The sequence below is a fragment of the Rhagoletis pomonella genome, unplaced genomic scaffold, assembly GCF_013731165.1.
Source record: "Rhagoletis pomonella isolate Grant_MI unplaced genomic scaffold, Rhpom_1.0 Rhpom_scaffold_00004, whole genome shotgun sequence".
Lineage (NCBI taxonomy): Eukaryota > Metazoa > Arthropoda > Insecta > Diptera > Tephritidae > Rhagoletis > Rhagoletis pomonella.
The window spans coordinates 11,577,031-11,594,140 of NW_023458558.1; the positions used below are offsets into that span (position 1 = coordinate 11,577,031).

At 36.9% G+C, this 17,110-nt stretch overlaps 3 protein-coding genes and 1 long non-coding RNA gene across 4 annotated transcripts; 2 read left to right on the forward strand and 2 right to left on the reverse strand.

Annotated features, from left to right (window-relative positions):
* Positions 1-302: 302 nt before the first annotated feature.
* LOC118737012 (chromobox protein homolog 3) lies at positions 303-1,449 on the forward strand. Its single transcript, XM_036467239.1, has 2 exons — positions 303-520; positions 586-1,449. The coding sequence occupies exons 1-2, from the start codon at positions 411-413 to the stop codon at positions 1,178-1,180; spliced, it is 705 nt and encodes a 234-aa protein (XP_036323132.1). The 5' UTR covers positions 303-410; the 3' UTR covers positions 1,181-1,449.
* Positions 1,434-2,562, reverse strand: LOC118737011 (mitochondrial GTPase 1). The gene has a single exon (XM_036467238.1). The coding sequence runs from the start codon at positions 2,455-2,457 to the stop codon at positions 1,525-1,527; it is 933 nt and encodes a 310-aa protein (XP_036323131.1). The 5' UTR covers positions 2,458-2,562; the 3' UTR covers positions 1,434-1,524.
* A 79-nt stretch (positions 2,563-2,641) lies between these two features.
* Positions 2,642-4,122, reverse strand: LOC118737010 (O-glucosyltransferase rumi-like). The gene is made up of 2 exons (XM_036467237.1): positions 3,851-4,122; positions 2,642-3,798 (listed from the first exon to the last, which is right to left on the reverse strand). Exons 1-2 carry the CDS (start codon positions 3,993-3,995, stop codon positions 2,705-2,707), a joined length of 1,239 nt encoding a protein of 412 aa, XP_036323130.1. The 5' UTR covers positions 3,996-4,122; the 3' UTR covers positions 2,642-2,704.
* A 2,732-nt stretch (positions 4,123-6,854) lies between these two features.
* On the forward strand, positions 6,855-9,677 carry LOC118737020. Its single transcript, XR_004992782.1, has 2 exons — positions 6,855-7,428; positions 9,633-9,677. It is a non-coding gene; the product is annotated as an uncharacterized LOC118737020 (long non-coding RNA).
* Positions 9,678-17,110: the final 7,433 nt, after the last annotated feature.

Sequence of the window (17,110 nt, forward strand, 5' to 3'; positions counted from 1 at the left end):
CTGAAGAATTCTGCGAAATGAGAACATAGCTGTCAAACAACAAAACGCTGCACCGTGGTCAAAATGGATAAACGAAAATTCGCCCCAAAAATTTTCAATAGTCAAATACATCGATCGGCTGTTTACTTGCTAGTTTTGCGTTTGATTACTATTTGGTTATTACGCTCTCTGTCAGCGTAATTCTCTCAATTTTCCCATTCTTCCTGATAATTACATGCTACATAAGAAAAGAAACAAAGCCACTGTCATATTGGGTGATGAGCGGTTAACGATTTCACCACGGGAAAATATATGGGATATTCATTCGAAAATTTCCCAGAGATGCAACCATGTGGTTGTTATTTTCATGATAGACGCTATATTTGTGGAAATTGTCGAAAATCCGAGATTTTGTTCAAATAATTAATAAAATGGTGCGTGCAGTAAAGGAAACTGGGTTTGTGGTGGAGAAGATTTGTGACAAAAGAATAACACCAGAAGGAAAAGTTGAATATTTCATTAAATGGCGAGGATATCCAAGGTGAGAGTGCTTGAAGCCAAAATGTTTGTATGTACGTTTTTTTATTCCACCAAATTTGCTTACAGCGCTGAAAATACATGGGAGCCGGAGGAGAATTGTGACTGTCCAGCTTTGATACAAAAGTTTGAAGAGTCACGAGCTAAATCAAAGAAACGGGGAGAGAAGAAACCCAAAGTTGAAGAAATCCAAAAGCCTCGAGGCTATGAACGTGGTCTTGCAATGGAGCAAATAGTTGGAGCAACTGACGAAACCGGTGATGTATCATATTTAATAAAGTGGCAATTTTGTGATGAGCTTGACTTGGTCGTAGGAGAAGAAGTGCGACAGAAAAATCCCGAGTTTGTAATTGACTTTTTCGAGAGACGTTCGCCATTTCAGCGCGTCATTAACGAACGCTTGCTGGGTGTTCCCGACGAACTACGAGTAATGAATATGAATGAGTTACAACCTACGGTCATCAACGAACAAATGACTACTGGTGATTCAGATGCTGTAAATAATGTAAATACAAGTTTGGCTGCAGATGACATTACTCAGCACACCGCTAATGAAAGCACTGGAAGCGTTGATGCTACTGCAGTTTCATATTCTATTCCAGTACCCGGCGTTGGCAATATCGCAATAGATGTGCCCCTTTTAGATACTTCAGCTTTACAGTAAAGTTTTTACTAAAATATGATTTCACCATTTCTTTACATATAATAAAATTGTAACCGGCCGATGTCTGTACATTAGAGATATTAAAGAAAAATTAATATGCCTGGTCTTTATTAGAGCAACAGAAGCCATATCAACCTTACGCTACAATTTTGCTTACTTGTGCTGCTTCCACATTTGCTATTTCATCGAAACGTATTATTAATTAAAAACGATAATCTGGCATTTTTAAGGGCTTTCTACATAAGTTCCTTGCTATTTTTAATGCTTATGTACATTTCAATAAATGACATCAAATACATAACTCATATAAAGTAAATTAAAAATTTTTATTGCAGAAAAATACATCATCTGTCTAGATTAACACCACCGAAGTCGCCATTTCGAAAATTTTTGATAAGCTTGCGAGCCGCTACCAAAACATCCGGCAGATTTACCACTTGGCCATCGAGTTTTTTAAATTTTCTTTCTACTCCTAAGCTCTTTGCAAATGACACTAGAACTTCTGCAATATTGTCCGTTGGATGTTCTAGTCCAACTGCTTTGACATATTCAAATCGGTGATGCTTATTCATCCAGTATAACATATAATCAGCAATTAACTCTTCTCCCACTAAATGATCCGGCAGACAACCCACTAACGCCAACTTCATACCCATTTCATCATCAGCTACGCAGGGTTCTAAAATTCCAGGTGTGTCAATCATATAAATCAATGGGTCCATGCTGATTTTTATTCGTTCCATAACAGAACGCGTTACACCAGCAGTATTTCCAACTTGCGTTGCACTTTTCTTGCGTAAATTTTTGTTACGTAGTACATTTATTAGCGAGCTTTTACCAACATTTGGTACTCCGATTATCATGATACTTGCATCTTGAAAACCTGTCCGGTTGTAGCGGTCTGATGACGAAACTAGTTTGTGCGCTAAAGGTATCACCCGTTTGACACCTGCACATTGCTGGTCCTTACAGTTGGTAAACACAACGTGCTCAATACCTTCACGTTCATACAACTCCTTGGCAATTTTCCGTTGTTCGCCAATTTCTGTAAGATCTTTCTTATTCAGTACAAGAATATGGGGCTTTGCACCACCGGATATAGTATGTTTGAATTCCGGATTTCGTCCGGAAAAAGGAACGCGGGCATCATGTACTTCAACAATACAATCCACGGACCTCAACTTCTGCTGCATTTGTTTTAGCCCTTTTCCCATGTGTCCAGGAAACCAGCGAATCGATTGCTTACTGGCTAATTTATATGCCTCCCGAAAAGACATTTGTCTTATAACTTAAAATCAACAAGAACTGTAACTTTAATTTATTTTTTACACAACTTTAATGCAAATGCACTTTGTGATTTTGATGCAATAACAAAAACTATTAAAGCCATCTGACTTTGACGTTTAATTTTGACTACAAACTTAACCTCAAATTTATCATAGTAAACAAATCGACGTTTTGTAAACTTTGCGATTTTTTAGCTTTATTAAAATTTTGCAATAATTTTGAGATTCTTTAAATGCTTTATAATTCTACTCTTTGTTTAGGTTTAATCGGAATAAGTTCTGGGTCGGACACAACCTTATATTTAATTAACGTTTGGTAGTGTGACAACAGTTTTTTCCAATAGCACTCAACATCCTGCATACGGAGATGATTCCAAATAAACTGCTTTCCACGTTCAGCAATCTCTCGAGCTAAATTATCGTGCTCGAGAAAATATTGTATAATATTTTCAATATCTTGCTCGCTTGGATAACTTTTCAATGGCACATAATGAACCCATGGCTTCAAGGCGGGGTAAAAAAACTCATTCCATTCATCACCCACATGAAACACTAACGAGTTGCATAGAAACAAGTGCTTGAAGCGAAAACTAGCTGCTACACCTCTAAAGTTGAATAGGTATTTATATCGGCAATGATCTTCAAACAACACTTCTTTTGCAGGTTCAGCATTGAGGGTATCTAGTGGTGATTTCCAAGCTTGGTTTTTTGTGTACTTAGCATCTACTAAACCTGGTCTACGCCTTGACAAAAGCACCAATGCGTCCCGTTCGTCCGAAGTGCGAGAACCCCGAAAAATCCCTAACGGAAGTTTTTCTGACCAAGCTGTTTTTGCAGCTTCTTTTGATATACTCTCGCGTAATAAATCCCAGCGACCGATGCCGGTCGGATGTAAGGAAATGGCTGGTCCTCCAGCCCAGAAGGTCCATGCCGGATACATTATATCTAAATAGTCTTTTGTTTTTGAAAATGAGAATATTGGTCCTATTCTATCACCAAGGCCTGATGGTACCTGCGGCCAATCGCGAGTGTTTATGACCATATCCATATCAGGCAATTCGGGCAGAAGTTTTATTAGGAAATGTTCGATTCCACTACATCGCGCCGGAAACATACACTCTTTGTCGCGATAAAGACGATGTTTTAATATCTTGTATCGTGTTCCATATTTGGCGGAAGTCTTTACCATACTCTGAGTGATCCCCTTTTCTCGAAACGGTTTGAGGTCATTTACTAAGACATCGCTATGGCATCTACAATCAACATCATTTTCATCCGCACAGAGTACAAAGGACTCTAATGATTTTCTTACTTCCTCAGTTATATGGTTGTCTAATAGATATGGAATTTTAAAAAAGGGGTTATAAACTAAACAATTGTTTACCATTTTCGACACCATCAATCTCAATGGAAGAGCAATTTTCGTTGCTATCCTTTGTGCAGATATTAGTAGAGTAAGCGTTCTCACTTTGCGAAATGGTATACTGATGTCGGGCTATTAAAGTCAAGAGGAAAACACAAAATTTCATTTTATTTATTAATACAATTGCCTCTTTGTTTATATTTGCAAATTTATTTGCCGGCAAATGTGCGCTTTGACAACCACCTGTCCAAGGCGAATTCGCCTTGCACCCGGCCAAGGCGAATCACCCGGCTTTGGGTGTTGTGATGTACTGAATTGTCGTACCCAATACTCGGTACCAATACTCAAAAAAGATTTCGGTACCCAATAGTATTTCTTTTCAGTAACCTTAGCCATTACATGCATTTCAAGTTTAGAAAGAACTTCCATTAATAATTTATATGATAACGGCTAAAACACTTATCGCAACATATTATTTTATCAGTATTTACCTTAGTTGATCCAAGGTTCAAGAAAAATGCTTTGACGGATGAAGAAGCCTTTCAGGGGGGAGATCCTGTATATACATCTTTAATTTAAATCAGTATTAAAAGCCATGAACCAATTAGAACAGATCAGACCGGTTGAGAAGCAGCCATTTGTAATAGCAATTGAGAAAAAAGTGTGTGACGTTCGTAATTCTGAAGTTTGCTATTTCTGTTATGCTTCTTTTTTATATGTATCACCGACAAGGTTTATTTCAGTGATTTTTAAGTGATTTTTTGTGCAAATGTAATTAAAATGAAGTGCGCGGTAATTGAATGCAAAAACACGTACAAAAATAACTAATTAGTTAGCACAAACATGTGCACAACATTGTCTGCATTTTTTCTTTATGCTTCGTCTTCATATTCTTTGTTTACTTTTCACAGAAAATAACATGGCGCCGAAATTACAAACGTCAGCCAGAAAATTACTTTTTTCTTTTGCTTCATCTTGTCAGATCTTGTGTAGTTGGATCATGATTAAAAGCTCTATTGGCTCCTACATTCGGATTTTGATAGGCGAGTCTCTCCTGAATCGTTTTTTCCATATTTTTGGCTCATATGCGCTTCTATTCGAAAGCTAAATCGGTACCGAATGTCGATCAATACTTAAAAGTATTGACTCAGCACATCATGAACGAAAGACACAAGATCACGTAAGAACAAGAGAGTGAAAAAAGTCGATTTTTTAGCGGGTTCTACACCATCTTTTTTCACTGGAAAACGAGCGAAAAGTAAACAAAGCAAAGAAAACAACGAGAACCAAAATTAGCCAAAATTATTGTCAGCCACTTTAAACGCACAATTTAGGTAAAATGATGCAACAAAATGCTTTAAAATGTGTTGTCATGTTGAATTAACTCTTCTTTACTTGAATAAAAGTGTAAAATAGTGGTGCTTGTGATGTAAACAAACGCTCAGCTGACGAACTCGCTTTCGCAAACTTTTTTCTCAAAACCAGTTACAAATACAACGTCGCGTTCTTACGTGATCTTGTATTTTTGGTTCATGTCAACACATCGCTATTTGGGTGTGTTCAGAGTTTTATAATAGGACTGATCCAGTACTCCAAGAAATTACAGGTTTTACACGAACTTGCAGGAAGTTACAGGAAAAATGTTCCGTACTCCACAATCCTGTAAATGAAAGCGATTTTTGGAGAGTTGCGTAGAGAATGAAGTTGCAGGATTTTAGCCGAACTTTTTCTTCTGGTAAAATCAGGAAAAGTGTCAAGCAATCGGCTGTTTAGCGTTTATAAAGGAAAAATTCTTTTTTGTTCCCGTACTTTTTGGTTGTTACTCACTTTGTACTCTCACTTCAGTGAGAAATTTTGCTGTTTGACATTTTTCCAGGATTTTACACGAAAAGTATTGGATCAGAGCTAACAAGGCGAATTTATACAAGGTGGTGTTACTGGCGAATTTAGATTACAACAACGTCAAATCGGGTAGAAGCAAAAACAAAATACCTGTATAAATTCGCCTTGAAGGTGGTGTTGTAAAATCAGCTGATTTCTTCGCCTTACATGTGTTTTGTTTTTGCCAAGGCGAATTTATACGATGTGGTCTTGATGGCAAATGTAGATTTTCGCTTCGGTACTTATTAATGTCAAAATGATGTGTTTGTTGTAAACCAGGCGCATTCATATTACAACAAACACATCATTTTGACATTAATAAGTACGGCAGCGAACATCATTCTTGACACCACCCAAGGCGTATTTAACAAGGTGGTGTGGCCGTATACAAGTAAAAAATTCCACTAACAAATTAACGCTGATGTCCATACTGTTATTGGTATGAGTTACAACAAACACATCATTTTGACGTAATGGTCTCCATGGCGAAAAACTCAGCTGTCGCCCCAACACCACCTTGTTTAATACACCTTGACAACACCTTGTATAAATTCGCCTTGCCCGTCAGAAGGAAAAACAAAATAAAAGTAAACTTTTAGGCGAATTGAGATTTGACATAACAGTGGCTACACACGCCAACCATGTGCGCGAGCATGCTCGTCATTTGTAGCGCGCTTGCAGTGTGTACATCGGCGGATAAGTGCAGCCAAGCCATGAACGTTATTGAATTTTTGATAAATGAGGCTAAATTATTATATCGACTGCTGAGTGGGAGATCGACCTATCTCGGCAGCCGGTTCGAAAACGCCCTATCTCAAAAACCTTTTCAAGAACTCCCTATTTCAGAATTTGGTCGAAGAACGCCCTATTTATCTCAGCTGCCGATTCAAAAACGCACTATCTCATCATATTTTCAATACATTTGGAACTGAGAATGGGCGTTTTTGTTCGCTTTGTTTACAACAAACATCATTTTGACCAAAGCGAATTTATACAAGGTGGTGTTACCAAAGAACGTAAATCTATAGATTTAGGTATAGATTTACGTTCTTTGCAACTACCCAACAATAATTCCCAATTTTTTATATAGCAAAATAAAATAAACGCGGTCTACAAGCCTAATGATTTTCAATGCAACCCTGCTGAATGTCGTCAGCAATTTTGTTTTGCGCTACTTCCGAAACGAAAATCGAACCATCATAAACGAAAAAATTGACGATGCCGTCAAAACAAGTCCGTGTTCAAGATAAAATCGAAATTTAGGAAATATTTAACGATAATTAAAAATAGTTGTTTCACTTGAAGAAAGTTATGAAATTAAAATTGTTAAATTGCTCGAAATCAATAGAAAAGGAGTAAAGTGGGCCATTGTGTATAATTTACGTGAAAGCAGTGGCAAAAACGAGATAAAAAGCAGTGAAAGATAGACGAAAAGTGAAACGAATGAAAAAGTATATAACTGCTAATTAAATAGTAAATTATTCAACAGTGAGCAAGGAGCAAAAGTAAAGTACAGCCATACAAAAGACCTCGTCAGGCAGGTGGACGCCCCACTAGCGACGTCCATCTCTAAAATCTAAAGCTGGGACTGATTTTTGTACCTAAGCTGAACCTGCCACTACCCTTCCAAGGGCGAACAAACTGACCGACCTTCTCTGAGTCGACGACGGCCAATTTATGTTTGTTGAGAAATCGTTTCAAATTCGAAGCTGAATAAGGTATGTATGTCATGTGAAGCAAATTCCTAAATAGATATACGTGCGATTTACATATTATCCTTTTACCAACAAAATAATTGGACATACATAGTTTTAGTGAATTCATTCTCCTAGCTCTGCAAATGGCAGCCACGTAACTTGGGGGAAATTGGAACAGTTATGACGAGCAACAATTGATTTTTAACAATTGTCGGTGGAGTTGCCAGCTGCGAACGTACGCTGTCTCATTGGCACTCTTTTTAAAACAAACTTAAGTCGCTGGAATATAAAACACAATAGTTTGATGATACTATTCTGAATTCCAGTGCTAAATATTTCCCATTGTTTTAATCTTATCTTATCCACGCTGATAAACATAGGTTTGCAGAAATGTTTGTATAGAGTGCTCGAAAAGAATATTCACTTTGCCTCGCTAATCTGAATCACAATTTCTCCCATTTTATTATGCATTATTGTATTTGCGACTCTTGTCACTGTAGGATTGAGTAACCATCACTCAGACAATGAAAGCTGGCTAAAAACCTTTGCTATTCGCTTTATGCGATAATGAAATAACGGTTTTTGTTTTGTAATCGTCCATATATTGCTGGTCAAACGGTTTCCTGTAGCGTTAATTGTGCGTTAAATATATCAGTTATGCTAAACCCCGTTAGCTTTGAAAATTTGCATAAAGTTTTAAACAAAATTTATTTAAAAAAATGACTAAGCACACTGAATTTCCAATTGTCGAGGGGCTTAGCGTTTGTGTTTGCAAACATACCACTATGCCGCACACTAACATTTAGTTAGGATGTATGTACATACATACCGTCGTTTAAAGTACAAAACCGCGTATCGTCATTCTGCTAAACCGCATAACTGACATTGGCTGCCAAAAATTGGATTTGCTCACACATGCTCTTGGCTCAATCCTTATCCATTCGTCCTGAAATATACTAGCCAGAAATGCGATTGCTTTATAAAAAAGAGAACCATTTTGAAATGAGTGTTTTTACACTCTAGAAAATAATTTCTAAAACTTCACATACGCGGTTTTGCATTTTGCCGATGCGCGGTTTTGCATTTTAAACGACGATACATATGTACATACATATATATGTATATATATACAATACATATGTACATATAAATATACAACAATGTACATACATATCCACATTAAAAAAAAAAAATGTATTAACATTTTTGCATTTTCGCTTGGTAGGTATACCTACCTACGAGCTTTTGAATGCTTGGTCGTTTAAATTTTTTGTTTCTCTAACCACTGTCTCGTGAATGAGTCAAAAAACCAGTTTGCAAAAGCACAATCGATTGATATTTTCGTTGCTGGTGTAAAAGTAAACACTATTTCACCGTTACAGATCGTTGATTTTTCTTGATATTGTACATACTTAGTACCCACGATTCAAAAATTAGAGATTTGCTCACCAGTGACATTAGAGTTTTGACACTCGCTTAACTCCCTCGCAAAAGCTTTGTATATAATCGCGAACATCCGGCATTGGATACGCAGAAGAAGAAGAAAAGCTTTGCACACACACACGAACCCACACACAGTGCCTTGCTAAGGAACCGATTTTGTCAAGAAGGATCGACAAGACTGTTTTCTGAGCAAACCTTTTATTAGTTGCGTTCCTTCTCTCCCAGAAATAGTCAGAAAAAGTCCGAAGTAGTCAGATTTAGTCCAAAAAGCGTTCTTTAACTCGGAAATGACAGCAAAAATGAGAGAGCAACACTCAGTGAGAGTGACTCTTTTTAGTGCGAAGTAGGCAGATTTAGGGCCGGTTGTTCAATGTCTGATTAACACAAATCGTAGGTAGAGGCTCCGGTTAAGTACAACGTCTGCTTTATCGATCACATGTTACATGCATGATGTCGGATCGGCCAGAAGAATTTTTTCGGTAGTTAGAAGAATTTTTGCTGACAAAATCTTGAAAAGTGTCAAACTCAACTGAATTTAAATTAACGGAAATTAAAGAACACACAAAAAGCGAGCACGGGGTGCCTATTGAATGGGAATCTTTTTCTATGAATATGACTATCCCAGTCGGAAAAGTAGTAGTGCATTACATGCGTGATAAATAATATAATGTATTTCTTATGAATTCTCGATTATATTACTGCTAACGATGTAATAAGCATTCTAATGTATTCAAAAAGTTCCAAAAATTTCATATTAAAACACATTCATTTCTCGATACTAGGTAATACAAAATTGATTGCCCCACTTTTATTAGGACATCGCCCTGGAAAAAATGCATTTTCGAATGTGAAAAGGGATGTTTCACTAACTGACTGACGTCGCCACCGAAGTTAAATACCTGGGACTAACACTGGATTCTAAACTTCTGTGGAAGGCAGATGTTGACGCGGTCACTTCCAAAGCTACGAGGGCACTATTGGTATGCAAACGCCTGGCAGGGAAGACCTGGGGCTTTAGTCCCAAGATCCTGAGATGGATGTATACCATGATAGTTAAACCAATAGTCACCTATGGAGCAGTGGCTTGGGTCTCGAGAACCACTCTCACTACGGTGAGCCAATCCCTCACCAAGCTTCAACGTCTGGCATGTGTATGCATTACGGGGGCAATGCGCACATGTCCGACGGCAGCGCTGGAGGTGATTCTCGAGCTCGAGCCGCTGTACCTTACCATAGAACAGGCTGCAAAGCGAACTCTACTAAATTTCGCGGGAGAAGGCTTTGGCAGTGGCAAAACCCTATCATTAAGGAACAGAGACAAGCTAGACTCCCAAGTTCCGTTAGCTTTACTCCCCAGAGACGACAGGCCTAAGGTAGTTAACTTTGCCAGGAATTGGATAAGCCTATCGAGCTCGTTGCAATGGTACACAGACGGCTCGAAGACTCCGGAATTCTTTGGGGCTGGCGTCTACGGCCCGAGGCTACAGCTCTCGGTACCCATGGGGGCATATCCGAGTATCTTCCAGGCGGAGGTCTATGCCATCAGTCTGTGTGCAGAGATTATCCTACGTAGGAATTACCGTAACGAGAGAATTTTAATATTGAGCGTCCTTGGTTCTTGAGTGCATCGATAGGCTCAACAGCCTGGCGGAGTACAACGAAATCCAATTAACTTGGGTACAAGGTCACATAGGAGTTGCGGGCAACAAGGAAGGGGACCGACTAGCTAGAATGGCGGCCGCCTTGTCGCATATAGGGCCTGAGCCCTTCCTAGCCGACCTATATCGTTTCAGCGACGTGACTGAGGAGACTCCCGTCCACCTGCTTAGCGAATGCGAGGCGGTCGCGAGATGACGGGAGAGGTACCTGGGCCATTACTGGCCAAGTGACGAAGCAATACAATCGCTAATCCCTGGGGATCTCCTCTAATTTTTGGGCTCTCTAGGATTAGATGAGGTACTGTAATTGGTTGAGGGCACAATAGACCTTTTGGTCGCAGTGCATACCTCTATTAATTATTTATCTACTGACTGACTACTAATTACTTACTATAGATTACATTTTCCCACAGGGATGTTTTGAGCTTCCCACATACATACATACCTACATACATATATTTTTGTTACTTGTAATAAACATATTAAAAATATAGACATCTTGAGTAATAATGGAATTGGTTTCAATTATTTTAATGCATAAATATATGTAATTCTAATTAGGCTGCCTTAACGTTAATTTTTGGTTGAGATATACAGGTTAGATTAGCTTGGCTGTTATGTACGATCTACATAGACAATTAGTTGTTACCAATGGAATTAAAAGTAAGAATAGACTAGTAGCTCAGTCCTGGTCTTTCGAAATCCGCCATACATACTTAACTTTGTGTAAGTCCTATCTTGAACCCGCGACCTAAATTTAAGGCGCCCGCAAACAAGAAGATGAACAGAATATTGAATTGAAAAGCTTAACAATGGAAGTTTTTTTGGTACATAAGTAAGCTTTTATTTTTGAATTTTCACGAACTCATTTACTTTTTATCTTTCTATGCTAGACATGACAGAATCTGTGTTTCAGGATTTTCAAAATAAAAACAGCGTAATCTCAGCAATAACAAGTAAGAAAGTCTAAGTTCGGGTGGAGCCGAACATTAAATACCCGGCGCAAGTATTAAATATATGTTTTTTCACCTTTGTGAAAGCTACCGCTAGATGGTAAGCCGGGGTGTATCAATTTTGAGTAAATTAGCGTCCTTAAATTTCGAAACATTGCAGTTTCAAGCATTTCTGAAATTTACCGTTATATGAAAAGCGGCCGTAATTTTAGTCCGATTTCAATAATTTTCAACGTTTTGATTTTATGTGGCAAGCACAATAACCATACCGAATTTGGTATATATTGGTCGAACGGTTACCGAGATACATATATGTGATGATAAGTGGGCGGTGCCACGCCCATTTTCCAAAATTTTACCATAAACGTATTTCTTGGTAAAGAATTGTTGCAAGCATCAATTTTGAATAAATTAGCTTCAATATTTACTGATTTATCGAAGATTTTGTATTTCTCTAAATTACCGTTATATGGGATGTGGGCGCGGTTATTGTCCGATTTTAAAAAGTTTCGGCGATTTTTTATGCTGTACCAAGGCCAACAACTGTGCCAAGTTTGGAAGAAATTGGTGCAGCGGTTACCAAGATATACACATGTAACCATAAGTGGGCGTGGCTACGCCCATTTTCCAAAAATTTATAATATTCTTATTTTTCGTCTAAAACTTATTATAAATATCAATTTTGAGTGAATAATCTCCAGTAGTTACTAAAATATCGCAGTTTTCGTATATCTGAAAATTACCGTTATATGGGAAGTAGGCGTGGTTATTGAGCGATTTTAAAAATTTTCGGCCATTTGGTATGTTGTGCTAAGGTCAACCACTGTGCCAAGTTTGGAAGAAATTGATGCAGCGGTTACCAAGTTATACACATGTAACCATAAGTGGGCGTGGCTACGCCCATTTTCCAAAAAATTATAATATTCTTTTTTTCGCCTAAAAATTATTTTAAGTATCAATTTTGAGTGAATTATCTTCAGTAGTTACTAAAATATCGCAGTTTTCGTATTTCTGGAAATTACCGTTATATGGGAAGTGGGCGTGGTTAAAGTCCGATTTCGCCCATTTTCAATACCAACCTACCTTGGATTAAGGGAAACCTACATACCAAATTTCGTTGAGATATCTCAATTTTTGCTCGAGTTATCGTGTACACGGACGGACGGACAGACGGACAGACGGACGGACAGACAGACATGGCTTAATCGATTTCTTTTTTCATCCTGATCATTTATGTATACATTTGTCTATATCTATCTCGATTCGTTTTGGCTGTTACAAACAACCGTTATGTGAACAAAGTTAATATACCTTTGTGCACAAGTGCGCTCGGGTATAAAAAAGTGTCGTTATCTGATGACCGACCAAACGATATTCATGGCCAAATAAAAAGCGATTTCAAGAAATGTGACTAGGTTTCCTCAAAAATGGATGAGTCGACCGATGTTTCAGACTCACCGCACTATTAGTGTTCACCAGAGTGGTATTTTCTGATTTTTCTGCTAGGGAGGCACTGTTAGTCAATCTGACTTTGGAAACTCGTACTCGTGGGCAATATATAAATATATGTATAACGTAGAGCAAGGTTTTGCAGATCGCATGGATCTCAAATCGTACGAATTGCAGCACATTCCCATATGTTTACAATAAAATGAATGTTCTTCATTAAAATATTATACACTGTTATTAATTTAACTTAACTGTATAAACTTTAATAATAAAAAAATATTTCAAACGGATCTGTTAGTAGAATATATACATTGAATATAAGAAGAGTGAAACGAGTTAACGCAGTTAAGATTGAAGTTAAGCTAGGGGTGCCCGCATATCATAGCGATAGTTTCAAAGTAGCCCTTTGTCCAAGTTCTGTTGGACACCACTGATTTAGATAATAAATCTTGTGAGTATGTCTTCCTTCCGTAAAAGCTTAGTAGCATAAATCGTGGCCTCAACCAAAAATGGTTGTGATGATGACTCATGACGAAACCCGGGGGGTTGAGCACTGCTGCTACACTAACAAAAACAAGACTAAATGCATTCCTTTATGTCCCCACCATCAATGCAAAAAGCCCTCATTTGACCAATTGAAAAACTTACAGAAGCATAAGTTTATATTTAAACCAATAAAGCCGTTTGCATTGATGATGACAAGCTATTTATTAAGAAAATATTTTCTCTTAAAACGCAGCCGTCTTTAAAAAAGTACATACCCCCACTAAATATTTATTTAAGTTTATATCCCTTAAAAATTTAAGCTTTTCCAAACATATTCTTTAGCTACACGAATACACAAATTCTGCTGCCCTATAAATTAATTACAGCTAGCATAAACTTTGAGACTGTAAAATAAAAAATTCTTTCAGCTTACATCGTGATTTGTTGCTAGCAGCCACAAATAAACAAGCATTAAATTTGTGCTGATTTCACAAGTTGCCCCAAATGAGTAAAGCCAGATTACATGGCGCGGGTGTGTGTAACTTCTCCCTTTTAATAAGTTCAGCGACATTTACTCATTTGTTTTGATGCTTTGTATTGAAAATATTTGAGACTATAAATAAAACAAAACATTGATGCTAAATAAAACATGAAATGAAATATGTAGAAATGTATGTATGTATGTATGTATGCAAACATGCAACAAATTTTAATCGCTATAACTGCTAGAGGTGGCAATGTTTACTACAATGTTGTTATAACCAAGCTGTCTGTTTCTATTACACATGTTGTTTTTTTTGTTTTTTTTTGTTGAGTACCCGATACAAACACAACAACAACCAACCTATTTCGTATGCAAAACTACTCGGTAAGGATTTATCATTGCAAATTACAAGTGTGCGTATTTTTTGTATACTACTCGTACCTAATATTTTATGACTCAACATGAAATTCAATAAACTTTGCTACCCTAATTACTCTCCTTACTATACATATGTATCGCTCATGTGGCTGTTAATGCATTCCGCCTATTTTCCTTCCGCCGCGGTTATGATCAACGTTAAAGTACTCATTCAGACACGCGCATGTTTCATCTACACCGCATATTTGGAAGTTTTTGTATTTGAGGTAAAAAAAAAATCACCCTATATTTACCTTCTTTTTAATATATTTACATACTTACATATTTAATTTTTTCATATGCATGTATGCATGTACAAGGCTTTACATATTCATTCCGACTCATATCTTTTATGGATTTTAATTCGGTAGTGCGCATGCTCCACCTTGCTTATGCCGAAATAGTGAGAGTTCCTGGTCTATAAGGCTATGGTGAATTTTTGTAAGGGTTGATGGGATTCGCTTACACCCAGAATTATATGTATATGTACATATGTGAATACTACATGTTGTATATAAATCAAAATGAAAAGAAGTGCATCGATGGCATGTTACGCATCTTTTTTATCCAAAAGTTTCTAAGCAGGTTTTCAGGTTTGCACTCACTTCAAAGGCGTAATTTCTATTTACTTATGTGTTCTATTAAATATGCAGCACCAAACCTACACTTCAGTTGCAAGAAAACTACATTTTCGTATCTCTTAGCTAGTTTCCTTTTATATGTTTTTCTTGATTAAAGCGACTATAGGCAGTGCGTGACTTGGTTGTAAATGTTACTAGTTTCACGTTCGATACTCTTCGTCTTGTAAATGCCTCGTACTTTTTAGATACTAGAATGACGATATCGAAATTAAATTAAATCTTTTTCTTGGAAGCGATTTAGTGAGAAAGAAAAGTAAGAGGGTAAGGCGGAAGTCGATTTTGGAAAAATGATTTGAAGAGTTATTAGAGTTAACAAACAGTTGCCAATTTACACTCAAATTCATAAAAATTAAAGAAGTCTTTAACTGCTTTAGAAATCGTAAATTTTTATGAAAGTCACTTAATAAAGTTCTTCAAATATATTTTATTTTTTATGACTAAGGCCATTAGTCTCAGTTGCAACAACTTCTGGATAATAATATGTCATGTAGCACTGCGACTTTCCGATTTTTTGACTATCGGATAACCCGGACATTCGAATATCTGAATAAAAAATCCGAATATACGGATATTGGAATCTAAAAATTAGTAATAAAACAACAATTATTTATGTATTAACGAAGTTTCTATTACATATTTACTTAGCAACTACGACTTTATAATTTTTTTTTAATAGCCGTGTGATACGGATATTCGAATGTTAGAATATCTGATAAAAAAATTGCAATATCCGATTAATATCCGGACAACAAGATTAACGGATATTAACCGGATATCCGGATAGACAAATTACACATATTAATCGCATATCCGGATTACAAAATTAACTTGTTAAAAAAACGGGAAAGTAGTCTCCAAAAAAACTTGCACTTCATTAGAGTTGAATTCTATGGGCTATAACACTGCATACCCAAAAATGGTCTAAGAGATTCAGATTAGAAAGTTGAAATTTTGATGAAAATTCGTTGAATTTTCCATAATTTTATATTAAGTTTTAAACTGTGATTTATATGGTTTTGGTTAAAGCTTGGACTGGTATTTTTATAGAAAAATAACAAAAAAATTTAGCTCGAAAAACATTACACATATTAAAAAAAAAATTAACACGTGGCCATTTGTTTTAGTCACTGTATGTATATTAATCGATATCCTGATTTTATACGCATACACGAATATCCGAACGGATATCCGATTACACAGATAGTACCAACAAATACTGTTTAGAATATGCGGATATCCGGGTTTTGTCCCTTCACATTAATATTCGAGCGGATATCTGGATATACATGTACGTATAGTGTCAGCCCTAGGTATAATAATAATAATAATAATCAGCCTCATTGCGTAGGTCGTAAATTAGGCTAAATTGTACGACTCGACAACAGTAGCATTGTCTATTGTCGTAATGAAATAAGTAAACGACCAAAATCGTCGAAAACTATACAGTGCTGCCAAGTTTTTCCGTTTTAATACACTAGTCGAGTGGAAATTTTAGGCAATGACGTGCAATTTTCGATACGATTCGGCTCTCGAAAAACGACTGGCATTCGACACGACTCTCGCAATGAGGGTGAATATGTTAGTGTTTGCCGGAACTTCTCCTCCGATTTGTGGAGGGCACCTTGATGTTGTCACACAGAGGGGAGGGACCTATTCCGAACGGCGATTGTATTTTTATGAAAAGCTATTTTTTATGGCAGAAATACGCTCGGAGGCTTGTTAAGAAAAAACCATTTTTCTACATTTTTTTGCGATATTGCTTTGACCAATACATAAAGTACATACATACTTATTTTGTTTCAATCTCTAAATGCATCGTATCCGCAGAACTAATCTCGCTTGCTTGAGATAAAAGCTGAGTAAGAATGTATATTGTCCATATTGGAACATTCGTTAAATTAAAAGCAAACGGGTTACTTCCTAATAGGGCTTTCGCACGATGCGATTTTTCAGGCAACTTTTAGTTGAAAGCAAAAATCGCCTCGTCCGAACGGCCTTTCAACAAAGTTGGTCGCCAGCCAACTTTGAGCTCGTTCAACTTTTTTTTCCTTGCAACCCTGTGTTTGTTTACATTCTGTATACATACTTTTTTTTTTTACTTTTATTTTATCTTTAAGTTTCGCTAAAAGCACTGCTACTAACGCTTGGCTTACCAAGTTTACGCCAATTGAT